Here is a 22,643-nt window from a genome sequence, read left to right as displayed (position 1 = left end):
ATCGATATGAGTGTCTAATAAATAAAATTACTTTTTCTTCCATAAAATTATTATCTTAAAGGATTTCATACTTATTCTATATCCAGACAAAAAATACTCAAAATACAAATACATATACTATAAAATTGCATTTGATGGAAAATATTCAACCGTAAATTTATTAATTGCTGAAAAATTCAATAGTTTTGAACAGGTCTCGAATCTAATTTCTAATTTCTATCTTCTATCTTTTTCGACTAATATTGATCATTTATCAATTTTTAATAATAGTATCTCTAATTTTTGGAATTCTGAATAATATCAAATTCGATTTGTATGTTGTATTAAAAAAAAATTCATTATAATACAATATACGCACAAAACTAAAAGAAAATCATATAAACAAAATCACTTTCTAAACACAAAAAAAAAAAAAAGATCAAAAATAAACGTTAATTCAGCATTATATATATAAATTTTGATAATTTAAAACAAGCCAGTAATGAAAATTTCCAGATTTTCTTCTCGTCTTCAATGTTCAGACGTTACGGTTCCGTTCCGTTCCGTTCCGTTCCGAAACGGTTCCAAAACAAGTGTGAAAGTCAAAATTTGAAATGTCAAAAACAAGACGTTACAAAGCAAAACAGATCGAAACGGTTTCGCACCACTTTTTTTATCAGAATGGGACTGCTCCGTTTTCTTACACCGAAACGTTCCGAAACCAATATGAACACACTCGATCCATAACGAAAACCATATCGGAACGAAACGGAACAGTAACACGTGAACATGGTCTAAATATCCAGGAAAAACAATTTCCAAACTTTTCCAATTGTAACTGTCAAGGCAGCATCATAAATTTAGTCATTGTCATTCAAACCATTTTGGAACTACTTAAATTTCTTAGTTACAAGTGCCCATTTTCATGTAACTGTGACCTTAATTAACTTGTAAAAAACAACAACATTCTTTTTTCTATCTTGAAGACATATCGATTGATACTCTGGTTGGCGGTAATGAAAAACCATTACATCCATATTTCCTTTGGGAAAATTTAGAGACTTTCAATCTTCCAATCCAAAATGAAGGACAATAACTTGGTAATTCACATCTCAATTTAATTGATAAAGAGAATCATCTACCCGCCACTTTTCTCTTCTCTTTTAATCATGAACACGACCTTGTAATTCTTTCAGCTTGTCACATGACTCAGGATGATAATTATCCGCCTTTTCAAGTAGTTCACGACTTCCCCACATGTGGCCTTGCTGCCGTAATTCTGCCTCTGTAATAAGAAGAAAAATGAAAGAAGAATTAGTAAACAGATCAAATGATATATCTTTCATCACAGGGAAAAAAATTTCATTTCCTAGGCTATGAAAATGTATATATTTCCAGATCTGGAAATCCTGTACAACCAATCAGTTAGAATTAGTGATACCTTAAAGGAACTTATTTTCGCGGGAACCAATTTTTGCTTTCGAGTTTACAAATTTGGCCTTTTTCATCAAAAAAGTTGAAAAATTCATAGGAAAATGAAAAAATGTGGACAATAGACTAGTGGTGAAAGCAATGTTTTTCGTCTGAGATGGAAAATGGACTTTTTAGTACATATTAGTGCATGTTCTTGTAATTTTGATAAATTATGCAGAATTGCTTATGAGAAAAATGACTGGTCACGTGATGAAAGTCGGCAATTTTTCCCTCCGCCTTAGTTGACTCCTTGCTCCACCCATCCCGCCCTGACTTGCTGCGGGGCTTTGAGTTTCAAAATTGAAAGGTCACGGCTCAAAACCGCATGGTTATTCCGTGCGAAAAGAAGAACTTTGAGGATTTACGAAACGAAAGAACATGAAAGCTTACTGTATTGTCTTTCACGATAACATCTAACTTGAAGTGTTTCTATAAATTCACGTTCGATTTTAAGTTCTATAGAATTGTAATCTTCATGTTTTTGCCGTACATGCCGGTCCTGAAACAAAATAATTTTTGTAAATTTTAGTTGTTATGGTATTGTTGTGATAAGCTGTAAGGTCGAATCAACCATAGCTTCTAGAGGGGTCAAGACCCCCCCCCATAGGTAAGAGAACCCCCACCTTAAGTGCTAACCCCCCTTTAGGAAATTAATTTAAAATTTCACACCCCCTTTAACTTTATTGGAAAAGAAAAAAATTGAAATTTCGCATAATTCAAGGAAGATTCCCCCTTAACTGGCAACCCCCCTTAGGAAAGTCATACTTTTAACACCCCTTTGCTTTTGGTTCATCAAAACCCAAGACCCCCCTGAATGTAGGGGGGGTAGAAACTATGTAATTTTTTCTCTCTTCAAGATCTTGAAATCTGGAGTTCGATTCAAAACCATCTACTTATACTACGACTAATGTCAGAACTGTTAAACAATCTATTGTTATTAATAATATACTCACCTTAACATAGTATTTTATACCAAGTTTGAATGTTGTCATTGGATATCGATATTGTCTGTGAAGAGAAAAATGTTACTTTGGAAATAAAAATTAAATTGGCACATGTGGTTAACAAAGTCTTATTTTCTACTGATCTTCTTATCTTGATTCAGTTGAGATCAGGCTTCAGTATTCAAGGTACCACACACTTCTGGGTTAATGAAAGTTAAATGGGGAAGCAACTAATTCAAATAGAGAGAGCAAACACTTTCCTATGACCAGAAAATGTATTTATTTCATTGTTTATTTTTACTAGTTTAATGTTTCGACCTTAATTCTATATTTTATTATAATAGGCAGGTATTAAATAAATAGGTAAAAGTTGGTTGTTGGATTTATTAACACTGGGTGATGTATATTCAACTCAATATTACATCATCTCAAGGTTAATAAATCTCAATAGCACACTTTTACCTATTGAATTGCTTCTTACTATCATTCAGTATACTTATAGCATAATATTTCACAAAGTTCTGAATACTGCTGAATACAACTTTTCGACCGTAGTCGCACAAGTCAGACGTGTGCCACTTTATTATTTAATTTCACACCCTAAACTCGATCCAATCTTTTTTTACACTTTTTTCTATTTCCTTTAAGCGCAAAAAAAAAGACTGGGGCGGTTTTAGGGTAGCAATAGACCAGGGGGGGGGTCGGTAGTAAAATCTCACACATAATGACGTTTACTACGGTGGTGGTGTGACGAAAAATCGAAAAAAGATTTACTACCCAGGGTAGTTAAATACTAAAATGGGTGGTATTTATGTGTTAAATGTTGAAAAAGTTTTACTACCTGGGTAGTTAAAACTGGTAAAATTAGCAAATTTTAGCTATTTTTGTAATTCTTTTAATTTTTTGGATGACTTTTCTGAAAAAATCTGAAAATTTTAATAACTTGAAAAAATCTTCTGTTGGAAAGTTGTTTGCTGCAAACAAAAAATTCTCGAGATATTTTGTCAATATAGAAAAGACTTAAATTTTAAGGGAAAAACATTTATTTTTGCACAAAGTGAAAAATGTGTCACAGAAATAATCATTGTTTAGCTTTTTTTGTAAAATCAGTCCGAAAAGCAACCAAAAAATAGGTGGTCTTTATGACAAATTGTCCCAAAAACTTTTACTACCAGGGTAGTAAAATACCTCTTCCAAAAGTCTGGGTGGTGGTATGTAAAAATTCGTAAAAATCCTTTTATTACTCATATATGTCTGATATTTTACTACCGACCCCCCCTCCCCTGAATAGACAGGTACAGTCGAAAATGTGTATTGTAATATACTTACGATGTAGGTTGAAAGCTGAATATTGGTTCGGGAATAAGGAAACTACTGAGCATCGAGAAGAGGATGATAAGAAGAACAGGTAGAATCTGCACCAAAGGATACAGTGAAGATACGTTCTGAAGAAAAAAACAGAAATTGGATGAATTACTTTTGTAAAACATAGTGGCAAGCACCCGCCAGAAAGAGATTCACCCTCTTAAGATAAAATATCACAGAAATTCCTCCTAACTCTACAGAATTTTGAAACATTGTGCCAGACTCAAACCACTATCACTAAATGATAGAAAGAGACTGGTATGACTGTGTGTTATGACTAGGTGTCTGCAGAAAAAAAATAATTTCCAGCGCCAATACCTGTACGAAGAATTTAGACATGTGAGGAATTAAAAGTTTATTGTTCTTTTTTGGGATAGAAAATAACAAACAATGTAGGACAAAACATTTTCATTTTTCATCGCTGATTTTCGCCCTCTATCGCTAACAAAACAAAAAGTTTTTATTAATTTTAACCAATGTCTGGATTAGTTTTTTTGCAAAAAATAAATCCGGGACAAAATTATATTTTACAGCGGACACAAAACTTTTAATCATTTCGCAGATCTTTTGATTTATTTAGGTTTTCAAAGACATTACTTATTTTCAATGCTTACTTCGTTTTGATGATGGTTGTTGTTATGAGAATGTGTGTTTTGACGAAAATATGTTTGTTGACCTCTACGTCCTCTTCGAACATGAACTCGGCCTAACGGGATGTGATCAAAAAGTAAAATACAATATATTACAATATATTGGAAAGTGAAACATAAAAAGCATTGTAATGATGTGTAGCCAAATCAAAATTAAACAGAAGACATTTTTCTTAAAACGATATTTAGATCGCTTGCGCGTCTTTTTCCATGTATTGGAAAGATGCTCCGGACAAGAAACCATTAAAAGCAAATTTCCAACATGTTTCAGCTTGTATAGTATGGTTTAAGTAAATAATATACAAATCAAGCAAATTTACTTGTTACTGACAGGACTGATCTAATTTTGAATATGGAAATTGTGGTGAAAAACTATTTTTTCATTCATTATACATTCGTAGGATAAACAATTTCCTGGTATTACAAAAAAAAGCAAGTTGTTGACAAAAACTTTGTTTATCTTACCATCGGGAAACCCTCCGCCGAAAAACATATTGAAAATATCTTCCGGTGAAATATCTAAAACAGAAGAAGAAGGTTGTGGTGATGAGGATAGAAATGATATACATAAACACTAGCTTCAACTGGTCAACAATCTCACCGGCCTTCAGCTGTGATGAAAAACCTTACGAATAAAGATATTATTCAGGTTTTAGTTCTATAATTATACTTTTACAGGTTTTGTCATTTGAAAACTCCATGTGTGAGGTCAATCACCTAAATCTGAGATTCTAGACATGTGATAAGACAATGCTAACCACCATTTTTACAAGAAATTTATGGCGTGTGGTAAGGCTGATCGCACAAATAAAAAATTCTGGTTGCGTGGAGGCGTGCACGTGCTATCGCACGCCTCGGATGATTCAGGCTGTTTTTAAAGACTTTCATAGATAAACAATGAAAAGTTAAGGTCAGTCTCCACTTTCGCGCGACACGAGCGAAAACCTTTTTACGTTTTCGTAAGGTTATTGGTCGGTTGAAAAATGAAGCGATTCCATTCTGCTCAATTGGTTGAAATTGACGTAACGGATAAAAAAAGTAACTTCCTTCAACTTTATTTTTTTTTCGCGCGAAACTTTTTTATGACGTAATCTTTTCTTCAGGCAAAAAAGGTTATGAAAAAACTGTCGCCAATTTCGCGCGAAAGTGGAGACCGGCCTTTGAAAGAAGGAGAAATAGTTGAGTTACCTTCAAATTCTTCCTCGTGATAGTTTCTACGAGTGCGTCGAGTGGTTGGTCCAGCATTTTCTCCATAAGTATCATACTTTCGCTTTTTCTCTGGATCTCCTAGTGTTTCAAATGCTGCAGCAATTCCTTTGAAAAATTAAATTTAATTCAATCTAAAATACCGACAGGAGACAAAAATTTCACTTTCCATAAGTATAAAAAATATCATAAAAATCTGTCGATTTTTTTATTATCAATTATCAAAAAATAACACATAGTCAACATAATGACTAAAATTTCATCATTATCCTTAAAAAGTTCATATAATCCTTAACATTTTAACTAAACAATAAACCATGGATATTGCAAACATTTGCCTTGAAAAAAAATAATACTTTTAAATGCCTCCGCAGCTCCAGGTGCTTGATTTTTATCAGGATGAAATTTTAATGCTAATTTTCTGTACGATTTCTTCAGGTCTGCCTCTGATGGTGATTTCGAAACACTAAGTACTTCGTAAAAATCTTTACATTTTTTTATTCTAAAAAAAAGAAATAGTGGTATCATGACTTTAGGAACGTTAGAAGGATTTACCTCTTGAAAGATTATCAAAAATTGTTAAAAAACAACATTTTGTATCCGTGGCGCAGATTTTTTTTCCGTCAACGGATGCAGACCTGAATTAGCAGTCGAAGACCTGAATTAGAAACTGAAGACTTGATGCAGCGGTCGAATACCTTTTTTATCGGCGGAAGACCTGGAGATAATGAATTGTGGAAATTTGTTATTTTTTAAACCTTTTTTATAAATTCAATCAAGATTTTTATATGATGTTTCAATAGGAATTAGTATTGAAAACAAATTAAGTTTAAATATTTTAAACTAAAAAGAATGAAAATGCCATAGGGTCCTCCAGGGTTCAGGTACCCCCAAAAAATTTAGGTACCCCTAATCATTTTGGTACCCCCAAAATTTTTAGAATTCAAAAGTAACCCCCCAACTTTGAGTTACCCCATTTTTAATTTTTTTATTGTTAAAAATACAAAAAGGGATTTTTTGCTATTTTGTCATTCCTGGGAAAATACTTCCATGGCAGCCATCACTTCCTTTTCAACAAATTCAAGGGTGTCATTTTTGACTATGATTTTCTAGGGTTTCAAGAGATTTTTATAAACCACAAACTTTCAAGGGTTTCTAGGGTTTTTAGTTGATCTTTGCTAGTTTTCAAAGATTTCAAGGAAATCAGTCGACAAAAGGAGAAAGGTTTATAAATATTCAATTTTTGTGTAAAGGAGGGCCCTTAAATTGGCTGATAATTGATAATTTTACAACCACCCATTCTATCACCCAGACCTGCCAATCTCATATAATTCCAGTGGCACTTAACGGGTTTAAAAGGTAAACCCCCTAAGAATGAGCGTTGAATATCCCCTTGAGTCTCAGGGGTTCCAAAAGTATGTTTTCTCATTTTTAAGTCACTGCGATGTTTGTATCCCACGCAATGGGAAAAATTTTGTATTTCTGAAAGTTAAAATGGCTGAAAATGGCCACAAAATTTGGCATTTCAAGGGTTTCAAGGGTATAAATCTTGCATTTCAAGCGTCCCCAAAATAATATTGACTGTTTCAAGGGTTTCAAGGAATTCAAGGGTGATGACTTCATACAAAAACAACAGCCCCCGCCCCCACTAATGAAAATGCAGGTACCCCAAACATATCAGGTACTCCCTAAATTTAAGAATACTTCCAGGTACCTGGCTTTTTTAACACTTTTTTTTTTAGGTACCCCAAATCTCCGAGGGGGGGCTGGATCCTATAATACCAATAACTCAAACTCTCAAACACATCTTTCGTCTTCGATACCACTGCACTAACCACTGGACCATCGCAACTGATGCCTCGCCGAGTGGTTCTAGCTACTTTAACTGACCCTAACTTATCTATCAGGTCTTTGGCCAGTGACTTGCTAAATCAGGTCTTCGGCCGTTAAACCAGGTCTTTGGCCGTTAATTCAGGCCTTTGGCCGTTAATTCAGGTCTCTGGCCTTTAATTCAGGTCTTTGAACGTTAATTCAGGTCTTCAACCTGCTAAATCAGGTCTGCATCCGCTGACGGAAAAGGCAAACTATATCAAAACTATATATCATTAACAAAATAAGAAAGGAAGGCAAGCAAGGTGAGAAACTCATTTGTTGGCATACTTTTCAACATCTTCTACTTGTTCAGGTGTGTAATTCTTTTCTTTGGTTTCTGCTTTTGCTTCTTCTTCTTTTCGTCCACTATTTGTCCGCCTCCGCCTTCTCACATGATCGTGGGAACCAGCAGAACCATTGGGGCTGGCTTGATCAGAATTTATCTTCCCTAGAAGCTCTGAAATAAAAACAAAAAGATTTGAATGTATGTACACCCTTAACTTCACCCTTCATGGTGCTGTCATGTAACACCCCCTTCTCACAGACCCGGTGGGATTTTATCAGCTAGTGGGGGTAAAAATAACGGAATAAAACTCAAAACGGATTGATATTCCCATGTTTTTTATGGCTTGGGATATGAGTTCCATTGTTTTCTTGCCAGAAAGTTCAGTGGAGATGGAAAAGCACAACATTTTGCAGTGAGGATTTGCTTATCTGATTTTTTTCAGTGGGAAAAAAAATTAGATTATAATTTTAACTGGGGACAATATTTTGGCCAATCTTTCCAATGGGAATGGTTCCCAGTGGGTCTGTGAGAAGAAAGTGTCGTGTAAACTTAAGATTATATTTATTCCATTGGCCCTATCTATACCTTAATAAGGGAACAAATTTTTGCGGAACAAATTTTTGCAAAATTTAATTTAGCAGTTTATTTACAAATCCACAAAATTAAATTGTAAAGATTTTGAAAATCACCTCTAAAATTGGTATTTTAGGGCAAAAAAGGCCATTGTAAACAGAAAATTTGCCCAAAAAATTTCTTCCCACGAACATTTGTTCCCTTATGGTATGATGAAAAAAGTATTGATTCTTGATATATTTTTAAGTCATGTTTAAATATTTTTTCCTATCAATCAGAAACACCCACACAATTATCAAGAATTTCAAACAATCTTTTTTATTTAAATAAAGTAAGTTGTTCTTTAGTCTTTCATTACAGGCAATACATAAATAAAAGCATATTTTCATTATAGCATTTGGAATTTTAGCTGGATTGTGTTATTGTTATTGTAAATAAAATGTGACTATTAGTATTTTAATGTATCTGTAACCAAAAAAAATCACATGCTAGTCAGAATTTCTTGTAAAGATGTTTGAAAAATTGAATTCATTCTTTGAGTTGACTTTTAATCAGGGTAGAGAAACTTAGTCTAATGTCGACATCCCTCATCTAATTCTGACACCTTTTTTATCAGCTGAAATTGATAAAAAGGTCAAAATAGTTTTTCTTTGCTTAGTGGTCACAGAGGAATAAGTAATAGTTATTGCACTGTACAGAGTACAATATGGGATATATTTTTTGAGTTCAGATTTTTCGTCATATTTTCCGAGCATTTAGAAATTTGGCAAAAATTGCCAAATAAAGTTCATGCTAAAAATAATCCTCTTATGGTATTTTTGTGTCTTGCTACAAGTGGTCTTTTGTTTTAGTCTTTACATTTTGTTTTTAATATTATTGTTTTCTTTTCCGAAATATTTCCTACTTAAGGGCAAATTGTCAAATTTAATCTTTCCCATCGGCCAAGTAAAATTAAGGTTCTCTTGTCTTAGGTAGGGTAGGGCGTCAACAGTCATTTTTGGGGCAAAGCCAGAAAATTCAAGATGTAGTGTTTTTTTATGAAAATTTAACCTATTGTGAGGCATTCTGCGCAATAACAGTGTAACACGTGCTTTGCGAATGTACAAAATCGCTAAGCTTTTGATTCGGGTTATAGTCAAGATGGTCGAAATTGATTTCAATTATTGTTAGAAAAAATAAAATAAGATTGGAATCAGGCTGAAATATATATTTTTTTAAACAAATTCATAATATTTCTGTTGCTTTTGTCATTCTTAAAATCTTAAAGGCTTTCAGAAAGTTATCATTTTTTTAAACTAACATTAGGGATATAGGTGAGAATAGCCTAAATTTTCACAGGCAAAAATGATCTTCTGGTACGTAACGTGAAGTCAGGTAACTTGCATCAGTGGAGGGAAACTTGCATAGCCATCAAATGACTGACCAATCAAAGCAGCAAAATTAAAAAACAAACGAACTACACAGTTCTGCTCGCAGCTCTACTCTACCATTTTTGTTTTGATTTAACTTTGTATTTTAATGACCAGCCAGGTCATTCATTTGAAGGCTATGCATGTTCTTTAGAGATTAAAATAATAGGAAGGTTGGGATCACTTATAGACGAAATATTTTTTCTTCTCTGATTGCTAAGTAAAAAAAAAAACCAGCTGCGCTGGAAGGTTGCCTGAATAAACAATACTTAAAGAGCTTAAAATTTTGAAAAAGTTGAAAGACGAAAAGCTTAACAGTGTAACACGTGCTTTGCCAATGTACAAAATTGCTAAGCTTTTGATTCGGGTTATAGTCAAGATAGTCGAAATTGATTTCAATTATTGTTAGAAAAAATAAAATAAGATTGGAATCAGGCTGAAATATATATTTTTTAAACAAATTCATAATATTTCTGTTGCTTTTGTCATTCCTAAAATCTTAAAGGCTTTCGGAAAGTTATCATTTTTTTAAACTAACATTTTGTTCTGAAGGGATCAAAAATCATCTGGGTTAAGGAGATTCAAGTTATAGGGTTTGAGTTTAACTATGTAATTTCAATGAATGTTTCTTTTTAATAAATAAATAAATAAATAAAATAATAAAATGATAAAATAGATAAAATACTTGTACAATAACATTGCTGTTAGAAAATTTCGATAAAGTATGCTCTAGAATTCCAAACCATCTCAAAATCTAACAATCAGCTGAAGTAACTTAATAAAAATTATATCAAATGAATAAATGGGTATTTACTCCTCATCACAGGATCAGACAAGATAAATGATTACTCTTAGGTTCCAAATAAACGGGGGGGGGGGGGTTGGAAAACAAAATCATTTCAGTATGGGATTTGTTTACATCCACCATTATGGAAATGAAATTTCTGTTAAAATGTTAAATATTTCCATCCGATACATCATAATTAATTGACTAAATATTTGGTCAGCCCCGATGACCCTTCAAATCCCTTTTTTCCAGCCGCCGCTTAAGAGTTTGGTTTTTTTATTCCGATTTCTAAAGTTTTTATCCGATCGGGTTAAGTTTGGTCTCCCGATCTGTGTATTTACTCTCAAGCTTTTTTAGGGCAGTGTTCCGGTTGGGATACGCTTTCAATTCATCCAATCGGGCTAAGTTTGGTTTCCCGATATGTGTTAAAAACAATTCAATATGGCTGCCAAAGCGGTGCTTTTTCGTTCGTTCGTTGTTTATCTCTTGCCAGCTTTTATTTTATATACAATCATTATATTTTGTTGAAGTGGCTTTTAAACTTATAACTAAGGAAGATACAACACTGGAGTTAGATTATTAGGATGTTCTTTTCTTTAAAGTATGAAGATTTTAACTTATTTGCTCAAGTTTTTTCCTGAATTGTGAGTTATTCTTTTACCTGCTAGACCTCATTATTTTGTAGCATGAAAACATATTTTTTCATTTTGGACTTGAATATAGAATAACCACCAACAATTGCTGGAATTTGATGGAGTGTATATATATTACAGTTCACAGCTTAATTATCTGATTATTCACAAAAATAATGTTTTCTCGAACTTGAGTGTTTTTTTTATTTGATACATTTATAGACATTTCATATGCTTGTTCTTCTGGACAATTGGAGATAATATTGATAAAGCGTAAATGGAAATTGTTCAAGTATATTAAAGTACAGCTCCTATGTAAATTTGAGAAGGAACGAAGTTCTTTATCAAATTATATTGACGCAAAAATGATTTTTTCTAGACTTGCGTTTTTTAATGGCAGTTATATACTTTGTTTTTTTTTTGGACCGACTTGGAGATAATTATTATAAAGCGTAAATGGGAAATTGATCAAGTATATTAAAAGTACCCGCTCCTATGTGAATCGAGAAAGACCGAAGTTCTTCATCAAATTATATTGACGCAAATATGATTTTTTTCTAGACTTGCGTTTTTCACTGGTAGTTACGTTTAATTTTTTGGACCGACTTGGAGATAATTATTATAAAGCGTAAATGGAAATTGATCAAGTATATTAAAGTACCGCTCCTATGTGAATCGAGAAAGACCGAAGTTCTTCATCAAATTATATTGACGCAAAAAATTATTTTTTCTAGACTTAAGTTTTCACTGCGATTTGAAAGCAGACACTTGCATTTGTTCTTTTTGACTTGGAGATAATTAGGATCAAGCGTAATGGAAATTAATCAAGTATTATTTAAAGTGCAGCTCCTGTGTAAATTTCAGAAAGGGCTGAAGTATTCTTCATCAAATTATTGACAAAAATTATGTTTTTCTAGACTTGCATTTTTCCACTGTGATTTGATGGCGGACATTTATACATTCTGGACTAATAATAATAAATAATAAATGTATATAAATGGATTAAATATTTTTTAATAGATAAATATTGCACGTTTAAGCATATATATTTAGGCTCAGGTTAGGGAAAATACAGTACAATAATTACAGTCTTTCTGGGACGACACCGGGTATGCTAATCATAAAACTTTAAATTTGAATAAATTTTAGATGTCAGTGTAAACCTTATTTTGAATTTTGAAAAACATGTAGTTTTAAGCTAAACTATTTTTCTGCAGTTAAGATGAATAAGAATGACACCATTTTAACTTTTACTGATTTACAGCATCTTTGTTTTTGAAACTTTTTTGATTTTTTGTCCAGCTTGAGCTTGAATATAATTTTAAGTCTAAGCTTAGTAAAAAATATTAAGTGTATAAATTTTTTGTGATTTTTGATAAGTACTTGCATTTAACTTCCTTGCAAGGATTTTTATTTTCTTGAATCTGTTGTTGATGTAGTCTTTTGTTGCTGTTCATCTATATATCTAAATATCTATCCTAATTAAGAGACGAATAATTATTCTGTCATACAGATTGTAACATGGCATATTTTCGTTAATCCATATTGTGTACAAACGTAAATTTGATGATTTTTTTACTCTCGTCTTAGTAAATCATATCAATTTTTAACAACATATCTTTCTAATCATATCAAGCAATTTAGGCTGACCTTCCAGCGCAGCTGGTTTATTTTTCATATATTAAACAAAGAATATGAATTCACAATCCTTTAATTTAGAAATTAGTTGAAATAAATTATAATAAAAATCCTATTTCACTAAGCAATTCTTTATAGCACATTTCCATTCTCAAGACTTGTTCTGTCAAAAAAAGATTGAATTTTTGCTTGAAACATTATATACATTTTAAAACTGGCTTCAATTCATGATATGCACCACTGCAATGACTTCACGAAATTATGCAAATTTTCTGTTTTTGTTCCACCCAATACGTCACTTTTTCTATTGTTTGAGTGACGTATTGGGTGGAAAATTTTAAAAGTTCTCAGAAGACTCTCCAGTGGTGCATATCATGAATTCAAAAATTGCGGTCCCAGAAGCATCTTATACCTGAATAGTTTTTACCCCTAGAGTATTTACAGAACACTATCACTGCAAAAAGATTTTGAGTCAAAAACTATTGCCATTTTAGAGAGGTTTTTAGTCAAAAATTGGGCTATTACTCGAAATGTTGTAATTTAGCCAGTTTTAGAACAGATTTCAATTCCATAATGGCGGATATACCCAAATCCTAAACCCAAATGATTTTGAGTTCCCTGGAGTATTTCCAGAAGACTATCACTGCAAGAAAATTTGGGCCCAAGTCTATTGTCATTTTAGAGATTTTTTCAGTCCAAATTTGTGTTTTTGCCTGGAAAATTGCATTTAGTAGGGATTTCATTTCCATAATGGCGGACATAGACGCATCCCAGACCCAAATGGTTTTGATTTCCCTGGAGTATCTCCGGAATACTATCACTGCAAAAAAAATTTCAGTCAGCATTTAAACTCAGTTTGTAGAAGCTTGCCTCAAAAAATGCTATTTTTTTGATAAATATGATTTTTTTTGTTGCTAAAAAGCGATTTTTAAAGACGCCATTATGAATTTTTGAAAAAAGATCTCTGAAAATTTCAGGCGTGTGAATCAATCAGTTTAAAGTTTATGAACTTGCAAAATTGCCTTAAAAAGCATTTTGCTACCCAAAATTGGCTTAAAACGGCTCGTTTAGGGCTCCAATGGGCAAAATTTTCAATCCAATATGATTATTTTGTTGTTTCTTCATAAAAGTTAGTACAGCAAATGAAAAGATTAAGATTTGCAATAGTTTTGACATATTTACAGGCCTGAAAAGGTCAGAAAATGCCATTTTTTCCAATTTTTGCCTGTAATGCGAATCAGTACCCACAGGGGGGCTCCTCCAATTTTGGACAAAAATATTTATCTATTTCTCAAACATACTTCTGGAATACTATTTTGTGAAACATTTTCAAGAAAAACTATGCAAAAATACAACAATAATGTTTAGCATATTATATAACTCAAAAGCTTAAAAAAGTATGGATATTACATCATATTTACTAAAGCTAGACGGTTTAGTCCTGATACTTTGTTAAACATATTTTCAATTAAATCATAATCTGGAATTTTAATTTTTTTTCCTCGAATGGGAATGACCTTTAATGGCCCAGCTATGATGTCATAAACTGGGAAAATGCTTATATCTGGAAGATGGTCTGGGGTGTTTTCAAGAACAGTGCCACTCCTAACTTTAGGCTTTAGACAGTGTAACTGAATTGAGTCAACAGCGCCATCTTCATCTTTTAAGAATCTCTTCAACAAACGACCAATATACAACAAACTTTTTGTTTTCTTGGTGGTGTAGATGGCAGCATACCATCTACCAGTCTCTTTTGTTGGCGGTGCCAGGTCTTTCCAGCAATTCTTGAGTTTTTGGATGTTGCTTTCATCATCAGTTTCATCTTCGGACATTTCGCATCCTTCAGATTCAAATTCCTCACCTTCCTCATCTGATGACGAATCCTCCTCAAACAATCGTTTAGAGATTGAATGTTGTTTGGTTGGTAATATCATCAGTGGTTTGATTCCATTAACTTTATAGCTTGCTTTGCTGCAAACTGAACGAAGAACATAGACATACTGGGAACTGCTTTAATCCCAAAGCCAAGCATTTTTGTTGTAAACAGATACATTAAGTTTTTGCATTTGATGAATGTTTCTCTGATCTCCTCTCACTTCTTCTTTGCTTCTTCTTTTTCAGTTTTCTTCTTCAGTTTCTCATGCCTGATTTCTTTGACCTTGGTTGCTACATGTACATCTTTAGCCCTCATTGAGTTGTGTACCTGAGTCACCCTTGTAGTTGTGGTTGCTTTCTTTTCTTCATTTGGCTTAACCTTTTTTATTGTCAGAAGGCCAGGAATTTCCTCCAGTTGGATGCTTCTTTCTGCCATCTCCCTTATTAGGGACTGAGCCTGGTCAAATTTAGCCTTCTAATAATCACGAGAAGCTTTTCTTTTGTCAGAAGGAGACATGATGAGTGAGTCTGGAGTCGATGTAGATGTTGATGGAGGGATTTCTTCTTGTATACATGCTACTGCTCTGTCAAATTTATCTTGCTGCATGAAGTTTACGCTCAATCCACTTGATGTTATTCCAACCCCCTTGGCACATGAAACTAATGTATCTTTATCTGCCCATTTAGACCATATCTCTCCCAAGGTAGTCATCACGATTTATGTTTTACAGGATCAAAAAAGCTTTTCGATATTCATGGTGGAGATTTAACTGTAATTGCACTGTAATTTCAACAACCTCAAATGCTTTGCAAAGTCTTCTTTTCATAGTAAATAATAGTTTCATTTGCTTCAATTAATGCCTAAATCAGTTTGATTCCCTATCCAGACAATGCAAAAAAGTTTCTATCATTTGCAATAAATAACTATGTACGGATGTTTTGTAACTTTCTTGAGTGCTAACAATAGTCAATGCAGTTTCAAAAATAATTTCAACACAATTAGAAAAACATGTAAGCCTTAATTTTTACATACAAAATACCTATAGAGAAATACAAAATCAATTGTCAAAAAGTTTCAGGTAGAAATATAATGAGGGGAGAATTAATTTGCAAAACTCCCTGTGGGTTTTGAGGTACATCTATTGTGGGTTCTGTGGTGTAATAGGTAATTCTATTGAGACTAATTTATCAATATATGAATAGTTCTACAACAAACTTACCTAGATGTACAGGTGCAAATTTTTACCTTGATTGACCAAGTGGACTTAAAGATATTGTCAATAATATAAATGTGGGTTTTGAGGTACGTATTCCAAAAAAGTGAAAATTTTAAAAAGCAATGATATAAAAACAATCTAACATATATCATTGAAAAATATCAGGAAGAACTCTTTTCATGGGACTCCTCGCACCATCAAACAATTTTCTTGATAAAGGCAGCCCAAAAAATAATTATTTAGGTCAGAAATTTAGTGTGGGTTTTGCAGTACATATACCCTATTGTTTTATTAAAACCTCAGTTTNTGTAAATGAATTTCTGAAATCGAGACAGATTCTTTGTAACCAACAGCTAAGCTTTTGAACTTGTCTTCATCATTATTGAAGACTATTTGGAAAGGTCTTATGTTGTATTCAATTTCATCAACACTTGAGTCATAGGAAATCTGTGTTTCAGTAAAGAATATAACATCAGAATCAATAAGTTCTTTGTAGTGTCTGATTGAGGCTGACTTTATCCTCAGGGATCTGATATTTAATAAAGTCAGAACCAAGTTAGAGTTGGTAGGAACAATTGAAAGTAAGGGTTCCAGTAAGTTTTCTGCAGATCTTAGTCTTTGATATTCTTTTTCTGCACTAGCATTTGCTTTAATAGCAGAAGATGTATAGTTGCCAGTAAGATACAATCCATTTAAAGAAGTCACGCGGCTCAAAGCCACATAGATTTGACCTGGATTAAAATAAGTTTGTTTATTCAACTGAAAACTGACAACGATTTTTTCAAGAGTCAAGCCTTGTACTTTATGAACTGTACATGCATAGGATGGAACAATAGGAAATTGTGTCCATGTTATCATAAGAGTTGATTTTTTATTAGAAACTCCAAACTTGGTTTCAGTTCTTTCAACTGGAACATATCCATGGCGACGTGCAAAATTGTCACTATCTTTCTTTACATTACCAGCTTTAACATCATCAAAAAGGATGTAGATTTTTTCACACTTTCCATTTAAAATAGTCAGGTGTTTCACAGTACCAAGCTGACCATTTACAAGTCTATCGCTTATGTCCATATTCGCAGTTAACATGATTCGTGCACCAACTTTAATTCCAAGATTATATACAAGACCACCTGTATCAGTATAATTTTTATCCCTGATTTCTCTAATTTTACTTGGAGCAAGTCCATGAGGATATTCTTCTAGTGCAAAAATATTGACTAAAGGAGTAGACAAAGTGTTGAGCATTCTTTCATTGTGAATTTTTACAAGACTATTCTCAGCAAACAAGTGAAGAGCATCCCAAGGATAATCTGGATTCTCTGGTGAAACAAATCTTGACTGCAGGATTTTTTCTTCATCCTCTGTTAATCTTCCAATTCTTACGTTATTTAATAAATCAATAAATGTGTTGTCACCCTGTTGACGCATGACTTTATCAAGTTCTGCAAATTGAAAGTTACGCCAAAGCTTTAGCAAACTTATTATAAATCCATCAAGGGAAAACACTTGCTTTGCTCTTACAGGTGGCAATTGATACAAATCTCCGCTGACAATAATAGTCTTATTAGCAAATGGTATGCGGTCAGATACACCAAATATTTCACAAAGGCGTTGATGAATTTGTAATAAAAGCTTAGGACTAACCATTGATATCTCATCTATAAAAATGACACTGACTTCTTGAAGTTTGAGTCTAAGATTGGTTCTCTGTTTGTCACTAAGCGGTATAAAATTTTTACAAGGAATGCCAAGACCGGTATGAATAGTTGTACCATCAATGTTAATTGCAGCAACACCAGTTGGTGCCAACAGCATTATCTTAGCTTTTGATGTATCACCTTTTCGAGAAAGAAGTTTATTCAGAGTATTATAAAGACATTTCACCAAATAGCTTTTTCCACATCCACCGGCTGCTGTTAAAAAAATATGTAATGGTTGCAATAGCTCAGGCTTTTCCAAGTTTCTATTTTGGACAAAACTTTTCGCCCATGTATAAACCACATCAAATATTTTTCGTTGCTTTTCATTCAATGATTCTATGCTTGAGTTTAGTTCTTCATCAGAAATAGCTGTTTGATGAACAGTGGCAGGGGGTAAATTGTCTAGAAGTTCTTCCTCTTCGTTCAGAGGTTCACCCTCAGCTTCATTGCTGTTAATTAATTGATCATTTAAAAGATCCAAAACTTCATCATTTTCCTGTTGGGCAAAAGAATTTTGGTTTGTATGTAAGTCATTTCTGTAGTTTTGCAAGGCTACTTCAACTAGTTCAGAATTTGGTTCAAATATCTCTTTGTTCCTATTAACAATCTGTAAAACATCAGGATCAGCTAGCTTGGACATATAAGAATTGTTCAACTTAAGGTCTTCTTCTTCTTTCCGAAAAGGGTAAAATAGCATTAAGAGATGGTGTGCATACTTTTCTGGATACAAATGACGATTTGGTGTATACGTTCTAAGAACCTTTCTCACTTTCCTGCATCTCATACATTCTTTTGAGGACATTAAGGGAATTCTTTTTGGGAGTGTATTTTCTTCATGATTTTCTTCAACAACTGAGTCATTTAGTACATCAGGTTGATTGTCATTTATCAATTCTTCATAATCAATTTTTTTATTTTGTTCATTATTACTACAAAATTGTGCATAACACAGGTCATTGATTACTTCAAATCTGCCATTTTTAAAATTTTGGTTTGGTCGATCAATATAAATATCAAAGATATTTTTTTTGAAAACATTTTCACTGTCTTCAGGAAGTTCAGCCAATTCCTCTTCTGATTTAAACATATGAAAGCGGTCTTCAGGCAAGTTAGTATTGACAAAGGTAACTTGAGGATAACCCTTACGTAGCCACAACTCAGGCATTAGTTGATAGACTGCTTCTTGAACAGAACATTCTCTATTGTCACTATATGCTTGAGCTACTTTTTTCATAGTTTCATACTTGTCTTTATCAAGTTCTTTGCATTCTGCTAATGCCTCTTTCATGGCTTCTGAACTAGAGGTTTCACTTTTGGAAAAATAAGAACACATGTATTGTACAGCTTTATAATGATTTAATACTGGTTGCAAGTCAATATTTGCTTCCCAAGCAAGAAGACCTTCTTCAAAATAATTGTTTACAAAGCATGAATTTGTACCCCTTTTTAAATGAACTTGAAAGTCATCATCTCTTGAAACTGATAAAGCATCTTCATAATCAGCAAGGGAAATACCCAAAGATTCTAGGACCTGGTCAATGTTTGGAATTTCTTCAAAGTTTGGCTTTTCAGGGTATAAAAAATTCCTCTTTTTAGGATTCAAACACTTGTCAATATATTGCTTCACTTTTGATAAAACTTCCTTTTGCTTTGCTAAAATTTGATTCTTATTGGGATTATCTGATGGGATTGGTTTTGCAATAATCGTTCTATGCGTGAAAAACTTCCAAATCCAAATCCAAAACGACATTCTTTATTATTGTATTTAGTGCAAGTTTTAGAGTGGCTATGTACCTGATATTTCTCAACAAGCTCTTTCAGCCTTGAAGGTTCAGTAGGTATGTTTGCAGAAATGATAGAATCTAAAAATTCAGTATACTCATCAATGGTTTCTAAACTTAGGGTAGGCATATTTTCAACCCATATTAAACAATGTGCATGCGGTGATCCTCTAAATTGAAATTCAATTCTAATGACATGATATTTAACTTTACCAAGTGGACCATTAAGTACTATTTCTTTGTAGAAAACCTCAACACGGTAATTGAAGTGTCTTGCTAAAAGTACTGGATTGCTATTGAGTAGCTCACATCTTTCAAAATAAGACAATGCACTTATTTCCTCATCTGATAATTCTTTACCTTTGAGCCGAGATATGATGAATGGCAATTCCAGCCATCTTAAATCAGCACAAGATAAAGTCATAAAAAATGATGGAATTCCTAGCTGTTTCACCATAGCTAAAACGTCAGAAAGCATATTTTTCCAGTAAGCTGAAGAACCTTTGACAGTGTTCATGAAGTTATGAGCTTGCTGGTTAACGATAAAATTTTTTTACAGTTTCTTTGAAATTGTCACTCAACATGCCAGCGTTGATATTCCTACCTGACACTTTGCGCATTGCAACATTCATTTGGTTTTTCAAGTTTGTTTGCTGGGAAACAAAGTTGCCAAAAAATATGTAATCTGTATCAGAGGCAAATTTCTGTGTATAATTTAACAAGCGCTGATTGAAATACTTTGTATGAGTAAGTTTTACATCTCTAGTTGCAGTATAGCCAAACTTTCCTGTTGGGAATAAATCAGGGAAAGCCAAGACTTCAGCATTAGGGTCTTTCAAAATATTCAAAGGTGCCTTTCCTTCTCCTGGAGCGACTACAATATTTTCGTCATCTGCAATAACATGGGGACATTTAGATATCAGTGTAGTTTCAACACAATTTAACCGATGATCATCCATTGGATCCTCATTTTCAAACTCATCATGTTCTCCATAGTTTATTATCTGTGAAACATCTTTGTCATCAATAAATTTAAGGATCACAGTTGTAGAAGAATCTGCTGATTCATTATTGATAGTAAAGTCTACATCTCTGTCATCAATAAACCTTATATCAAAAGCATTATCAGAAACTATGTCTTGTACATTTATATGAGAATATAACGGATTAACATTTTTGAGATGATTTAGGATTGAAAATACTATCTCTGGTCTTACCGATTCTGCCATAACATGGCCATTATAACATAATTTTCGCTTTAATTTCATAAAGATAACATTACTATTATCAAGGGTTCTTGGCAAAACATTACAAACTTCTTCTGTTTTCAATTGGTATATTACAAACAATACCTTTAATTTTAGGAAATTGACCTTTAGGCATAATTTTAATTTTTGAAAATAAAATTCGCTGTGATATCACCGCACGTTCAATTTTATTGATATTCTGTAAATGATTTGGAAGATCATACAATTCAAGTTTATTTTTTACACTTTGACATGGGATTTCCTTCTTTAAGAGTTTTTTATCACAGGTTTTACAAATATAAAATAAGTTATCAAAGCTACAAACAAGCTCAAAGTCCACATCAAAACCATCTTTTCTATATTTCTCTTCCCTAAAGCATAATACTGATCTTTTGTAAAGACATCTGTGACAGCAAACACAAATGTAGAATGGTCCTTCCTTAATTCTGTCTTTAAATCTTATTATTCTTTGATTTCGATTATTAGAATCAATTTTAATTTTGGCTGACTTTTCTTTTATTGCAGTTTTATTACTCTGATAATATTCTTTCTTGCTTTTGTTAATTGATTCAGAATTTTCTTCTCTATATTTTTTCATGTTTTCTTTAATAAATTCTGAATTTTCTTGTCTATATATTTTCATCTTTTTCTTAATCACATCAGAATGTTTTGAGTAGTGTCGTTTGCGGATTTCTTTTGTTTTATCATTTATTTCTTTACTCTTATTGCTTTCAAGATGCTCAGAATATAGTTTTGTTCTCCTAAAGTTATTCAAAAACTTCGTCAATTCAGTTTTGTTTCCCATCACTTTCACATGGATGTATGCAAGTTGATAAGCATGCAAACCATACATAGCAAAAATATATTCAGGAATATCTTTAACAGATGACAATTTCAATAAAATAGATTTGCCAATTTCACTGTCAACTATATTTCCTTCAGAATTACGACTGTGAGAATCAAACAAATAACATTTATTCTGGTTGTCTTTCAGAATTGCAATACAATAACCTTCAATAAATAGTATAACTTCCAGTGACGTTTTCTTTAAAAAACAAATTTTCATCAAGAAAAGCATCAACATGTACTCTACTACCATCTGATAACGTATCTATGTACCCATCGGTTTGTCTGACAATAGTAATATCAAAACGACAGTTTTCAATCATAATTTGTGCAGGCAATTCATTGATATACAATGGTCTATTTATGCCAGTATCTGCAAGTATATTTTTGCACTGAACTTTTATATCGGTGATCAAGCAATTATTACTCACTCTTGGAGTAAATGCTCTATTACACACCTGCTCAGTCTGGCACGTAGAAAAGAAAAAAACTAAAAATATGATAAAATATTGCATACACAAACCTCAGATTCACTATAAAAGTTATCTGAAGGGGAAACTGGACTCTGGACGACACTTTCAACCAACTCTTTCAATCTAGAGCAACACAGAGCATAAAAACCAAACGTGAACGCAAAGCTTACTGGGTAATTAGTTTGACAATTAAAATGTGTCTCTCATTTCAAGAATACTAGGGAGATAATATATATAAGATTTTACTATTCCCTATTCCTAGGTCGAATAGGGTGTGAATCCGTCTCGGTGAACCGAAACATCTTCACACCGAACTCTCGTCAAATAAATAGAATAAAAACCTGGGTAACCCAGTCTCTCATAAATAATATTAAATAATATTAATCCATCACATTTCCATTAACGTTTTCTTTGCAACGCAAGATTGCAAAATCTATCAAGAGTGACATTTTCATTTTCAATAATTAAATCAACCAACGACTTAACGGGACGCCCTCTCCTTGTATATATATCATCATTGAACGTGAGCTTTTTCACATTTCTGTGAACATTCATGCGAATAATATGTGCCAAATAACTACGTTGCTGATTTCTAATAAAAACACTAACATTTTTCGTACCACATATTTCATGTAAACGAACATTGCTCAAAACTTCCACAGTTTTCCATATCCTTTCTTAATATTG

The 22,643-nt window shown here is 32.8% G+C and overlaps 2 protein-coding genes across 2 annotated transcripts; both read right to left on the bottom strand.

Annotated features, from left to right (window-relative positions):
- Positions 1-13: 13 nt before the first annotated feature.
- Positions 14-15,125, bottom strand: LOC136818472 (dnaJ homolog subfamily B member 12-like). Its single transcript, XM_067074806.1, has 11 exons — positions 14,911-15,125; positions 14,517-14,785; positions 7,778-7,946; positions 5,974-6,119; positions 5,600-5,725; positions 4,877-4,930; positions 4,376-4,467; positions 3,726-3,841; positions 2,406-2,460; positions 1,843-1,951; positions 14-1,264 (listed from the first exon to the last, which is right to left on the bottom strand). Exons 1-11 carry the CDS (start codon positions 15,123-15,125, stop codon positions 1,143-1,145), a joined length of 1,473 nt encoding a protein of 490 aa, XP_066930907.1. The 3' UTR covers positions 14-1,142.
- Positions 15,126-16,197: 1,072 nt separating this feature from the next.
- On the bottom strand, positions 16,198-20,630 carry LOC136818471 (uncharacterized). The gene is made up of 4 exons (XM_067074805.1): positions 20,608-20,630; positions 20,129-20,497; positions 19,404-19,788; positions 16,198-19,140 (listed from the first exon to the last, which is right to left on the bottom strand). Exons 1-4 carry the CDS (start codon positions 20,628-20,630, stop codon positions 16,198-16,200), a joined length of 3,720 nt encoding a protein of 1,239 aa, XP_066930906.1.
- Positions 20,631-22,643: the final 2,013 nt, after the last annotated feature.

The sequence above is a fragment of the Clytia hemisphaerica genome, unplaced genomic scaffold (genome assembly GCF_902728285.1).
Source record: "Clytia hemisphaerica strain Z4C2 unplaced genomic scaffold, Clytia hemisphaerica genome assembly, whole genome shotgun sequence".
In the NCBI taxonomy this organism is placed as follows: domain Eukaryota; kingdom Metazoa; phylum Cnidaria; class Hydrozoa; order Leptothecata; family Clytiidae; genus Clytia; species Clytia hemisphaerica.
Note: the sequence above shows the minus strand (reverse complement) of the source record. Positions and strands in the feature narration are given on the sequence as shown.

Coding starts and splice junctions, on each gene's coding strand:
- LOC136818472 (XM_067074806.1), bottom strand. CDS start 15,125: ATGGCAGAAAGAAGCATCCAACTGGAGGAAATTCCTGGCCTTCTGACA. Junction 6,120..7,777: donor CAAGTAGAAGATGTTGAAAA/GTATGCCAACAA, acceptor TCTTTTTTTTAG/AATAAAAAAATGTAAAGATT. Junction 5,726..5,973: donor AGCTGCGGAGGCATTTAAAA/GTATTATTTTTT, acceptor AATTTTTCAAAG/GAATTGCTGCAGCATTTGAA.